At 32.1% G+C, this 4,368-nt stretch overlaps 1 protein-coding gene across 1 annotated transcript; it reads right to left on the bottom strand.

Moving 5' to 3' along the window:
- Positions 1-238: 238 nt before the first annotated feature.
- Positions 239-2,980, bottom strand: LOC142613487 (protein neprosin-like). The gene is made up of 7 exons (XM_075785849.1): positions 2,828-2,980; positions 2,640-2,729; positions 2,310-2,522; positions 1,135-1,287; positions 993-1,046; positions 760-894; positions 239-616 (listed from the first exon to the last, which is right to left on the bottom strand). The coding sequence occupies exons 1-7, from the start codon at positions 2,978-2,980 to the stop codon at positions 239-241; spliced, it is 1,176 nt and encodes a 391-aa protein (XP_075641964.1).
- Positions 2,981-4,368: the final 1,388 nt, after the last annotated feature.

Here is a 4,368-nt window from a genome sequence, read left to right as displayed (position 1 = left end):
CAAAGAAATAAGAGATTAAGGAAACCACAAACATGGTTATTAACAACATGATCTTGCCAATTTTTGAATGGATCGGGCTAATACCTATGTACAATGACAATAATAATGATACACATGAGAGTTACAAAACAGAGATGAACAATGGCAATTAAGATCATAAAATGTGAAATTTATTGATAAAAATCTTAAATGATTTGATAAGAATACATGCACTGAACCAAAAGAAAACTTAGAAATCTTAATCCCCTGTATAACCACCCACACCCCCAAACAATATTAGGTGTTGAAAATCAGCTGAACCTGTTATTCCTTCATCAAAAACGTCATAATATGGTTTGATGTCAGAAAGTTTTTCGGTATCAACAGCGTTCACAACATAATCAGTCTCATTAATTGTTTTAATTTTCTTGCAATATGCATCATATTTGATGTCTTGTTGTAAGTTTCTATCAGAGCCCATGGGAGGGCTAGGCACATCTGGAGGACTAAAAACCTCTCCTCCCCATTCAACGTAATTAGCACCGTCTCCTAAAGCAGTGAATACATTTTTTGGCCAAAATCCAATTACAGTTTCATCTTGACCAAATTTTAGAAACCAGTTTCCATTGCTAGAATCCTATCATTCAAGAGAAAAAACACAAACACAGGAAGTAAGAACAAATTATGTGCTTTTTTTGTATCATACTTGATGCACAAAGAGGGTAGTACCAAAGAAACACACACGCACATCTATATAAACACATGTATCTATTTATTTACCCAAAAAAGCATTAATTGCAAGTCAAATTGCTGTTCTGGCGTTGAAATTGACTCTAAAGGCATGCCGAGAGGAATATCTGTCCTCACAGGAATTAGTGAATTACATAATGTATCGAAGCATGAGGAACTAGACGTCTGTAGATGGAAACATCAATATTAAAAGGTAGGTAAATACCACAGTTTATAACATAATTAATAGAACAACATATGAATAGGAAAAATATAGTAATTACTTTTGTAAATGTGTATAGTCGGGTTTGAGTATCGTTGTACAAGGTTGGATTTACCTAATACAAAAAGAAATGAGTATTAGATTTAACAAGCTCATATACATATATAAATACATATTGTAAACTTGTTTCCTCTGTCACTTACTGTCCATCCAACTTCTATGCTCTCTGGACCATTAATAACCTTTATGCGGGCAGAACTATATTGAGTTCCTTCAACTTTTGGGTTATATATGCTGATAATTGCAGAACCTCCATGGTACACGATGTTTGTATTTTTTGTCCGCACTATAGCATACTGAGAATAAATATATAACATTTTAAAGCAATCATATGAAAATTATTCTTAAAGGAAAATGTGTGATTATTCTTAGTATTACTCCTCCAACTCTATTTGCACATTTAGTATTGTGTGCTTATGCACTCCAAGCCAAATTACTAATCATCAATCACACCATATTAACAGCAAACTCGTTTTTTTTTTTTTTTTGGGTGTATTATATGCTAAATTTGTAGGAAACTATAAATATATTTGCATGTCATTGAAGATCAAATCAATATATTTAAAGCCGAAGAATACCATGAGATTTTTTAAATTCATTGAAGACAATATCATGTCATTGATTGTTAAAGAAAATTATGAGATTGGCTAATGAATCAAAAGATTGATTTCTAAGGAGAGGTAATGGTGCAACCTACTCTTTTTGCTATGAAAATAGATGATGTAAGGAAACTGAAAAAACTAATCACGCCGAACCGTGGCTTTCATGGTTAGTTTGGTACAGTTTTGTTAATGTATTAGTCTGTATTGGTTTTAAATCTAGCAAAACTGAGAAACTCCCCCTTCAACTCGACCAAACCTGACCGATATCAGTGCTAGAAAACCATTGTAGTGTATTATTATTATTATTTTTTTTGGAGTAAAATTGTAGTGTATTATTAAGTTAAGTGAATGAGACATTGTATCACTTTCTGCTTTTGTTCCTTGTGTGTTGATAAGAACTACATACACTCTCATGTATTCTCTCCCTTTTCTCTCCTCTTTTATCCCAAAAATTATCAAATTTGTTCACATCACAAAATAATCAATCACATATTCATTGGACCTTTGAAATAATTAATATGGTATTGGATTGGGTTGGGGTGTATTAGTTAAAACTTACAGGGGGGAAAGAAAATAATTCACACAATTAGATATTTATTTTCCTATCAAAAGAAAATAATATACAAAAAATGAACCAACTACTACAATAACACAAAAATATATGCAAATGTATGAAATAAAAATAAATAAATTAGACTGTAGTAATGATAACTCACATGAGTACCAGGTCTATCAACAGTGAGCGGTTTATATTTTGAGTTATGTATCTCTGTAGCTAATTTTGCCCTTTTGAGATCATCCTCTGTATATCTCTTAATGGGAACCATACCATCTGGACAACCTTTCCCATTTAGCCAAAAATTAGACGGGTTAAATAGTGATGAAGACTTTTGGTCTCTAATTCCTTTAGGGTTGGAGGTAGATCTCACCTGTACATTAATTAATTCAATATTGAAGTAAGTGTTACTTTTATATATATAAATAAAAATAATAATAAAAAAAAGACTAAAAAGTAAGAAAAATGTGACATAGTAATAGAAGTTTACTGGAAAATCATAAGTAAGGTTCTTGAGTGAACGATAATTGAAGTGTTGTTCATTGATTCTTATGCAATCATATGTATCGCCATACTTTGTCTACAAATCAGAAAATCATTTTGTCAATATAATAGCTGCAACATTTCTTCAACATAAATATATACACACATACACATGAATAGAAATATTGATCTCACCCGAATAGTTTTCTTGGCGAACTTATGTAAAAGCTTAGGTTGCCTTTTCAACTCCATGTGATCTTCTCGATATATTCTCTTGCAACCAACCTCTTTATTGATAAAAGAGAGAAAAAATGTGAACAAAACCAGTAAGACAACCATTTTGGCCATCAGTATGTGATCTATACCCCTATACCACAAACCATGTCTATTGTCATTTATATACCCACAAATTAAATTTTATTTGTTCCGCGATTTATATTTCCCTTCATATTCCTATAAAAAGAAACTTATTAATTATAAATAAATTGTTTAATTCTCATTATAATGAAATTTATTTGTAGTTAATCTTGTGGTAGATAAAAAGGTATAAGTTTTAATTTTTATGGAGATTTGGATTCTTGCATTTAACTTTAATCTTTATTTCCCCCTCAAAAAAAAACTTTAATCTCTATCTACAAATTCTCACCATCACATAAATGTGTATATTATTTATGTGAATAAATGGGTTATAATTCCCATTAGTATTGATATATTTGTTGCCCCTTATAGGAAGAGGTGCCACTTTCTATAAAATTTGGAGTGATTATCTAGAGCATTCATGAAAACAAGATTAGGCACAAGGCCAAAACCTGTCAACTTAAAAAGCTCATGTTAACACCTTGATTGTTATGTATTAGGTTCTAAGTACTTAGGAACTAATGTATTAGAACTCTAATATGTATTGTTGGCAAACCATAATCAAAACAGGTGTCTAATTATGTTTTAGACTTGTTTAAAGTATGTGATTTATGTAAAGTTGGAATCGAGTTAACTGCAGAAGTTACTGTGCATTTCTGTCTGACTCGATCGATCGAGAATTAGACTCGACCAATCGAAAGTCATGCAGATTGTTTTTTCTACAGAATTTCCAACTCAGCCCTAAGCCTATATGACGTGTAGGGTTTTATGTTTTGCCCTAGGTATAAAAGGCAAACCCTAGTCACGTTTTTAAGGTTGTTCATATTGCTGTTTGTGTGAATCTCTTGTGAGATCTGAGAGGTGCTTGCCTTCACACAAGCTTGGGATTATCAAGAAGGAGATTTCTTCAAGAATTTGATGATCATTCAGTTGTTGTCATAAGAGCTTAAAGATATACAAGCGGGAGTGCTTGTGCTTGTACTTGCTGGAGAATCTAAGAAAGAAGAAGTTTGTGGTCTCGGAGCTTGCACATGGTCGTGTTAGTAAGTTCTACTGGTGGGTAGCAATAGGATGTTAGTGGTCTAAGTCGCTATTATACAAGTTTGATTCTTTCATAGTGGATTCAGGTTTACCTTGAGGATAGCTAGGCTAAATCCTCCCTAGGTTTTTTACCGGTTTGATTTTCCTAGGTCATCATATCTTTGTGTTTTTATATTCCGCACTTTACTTTGATGTGATTATATGATTGTGTTAACATAGATCTAGAATTTGGACTAAGTAATAACTTGGCTTATTAACTAAGTTAATCCAATTGTGGTTTAAGGGGTCTAAATAAACTCTACAAGTGGTATCAGAGCAGGTAGTTCTTGTGTGTAGAT

This window comes from Castanea sativa, chromosome 10 (genome assembly GCF_040712315.1).
Source record: "Castanea sativa cultivar Marrone di Chiusa Pesio chromosome 10, ASM4071231v1".
Classification (NCBI taxonomy): Eukaryota; Viridiplantae; Streptophyta; class Magnoliopsida; order Fagales; family Fagaceae; genus Castanea; species Castanea sativa.
The sequence above is the reverse complement of the archived record's forward strand: the minus strand, read 5'-3'. Positions and strand labels throughout refer to the sequence as shown.

Excerpts from the sequence above, each read along its gene's own strand:
- LOC142613487 (XM_075785849.1), bottom strand. The coding sequence starts at position 2,980 with ATGGCCAAAATGGTTGTCTTACTGGTTTTGTTCACATTTTTTCTCTCT. Across the intron at positions 1,288-2,309 it reads TTGATAGACCTGGTACTCAT|TATGCTATAGTGCGGACAAA; the intron begins GTGAGTTATCAT and ends ATTTATTCTCAG. Across the intron at positions 617-759 it reads TGCAATTAATGCTTTTTTGG|GATTCTAGCAATGGAAACTG; the intron begins GTAAATAAATAG and ends CTTGAATGATAG.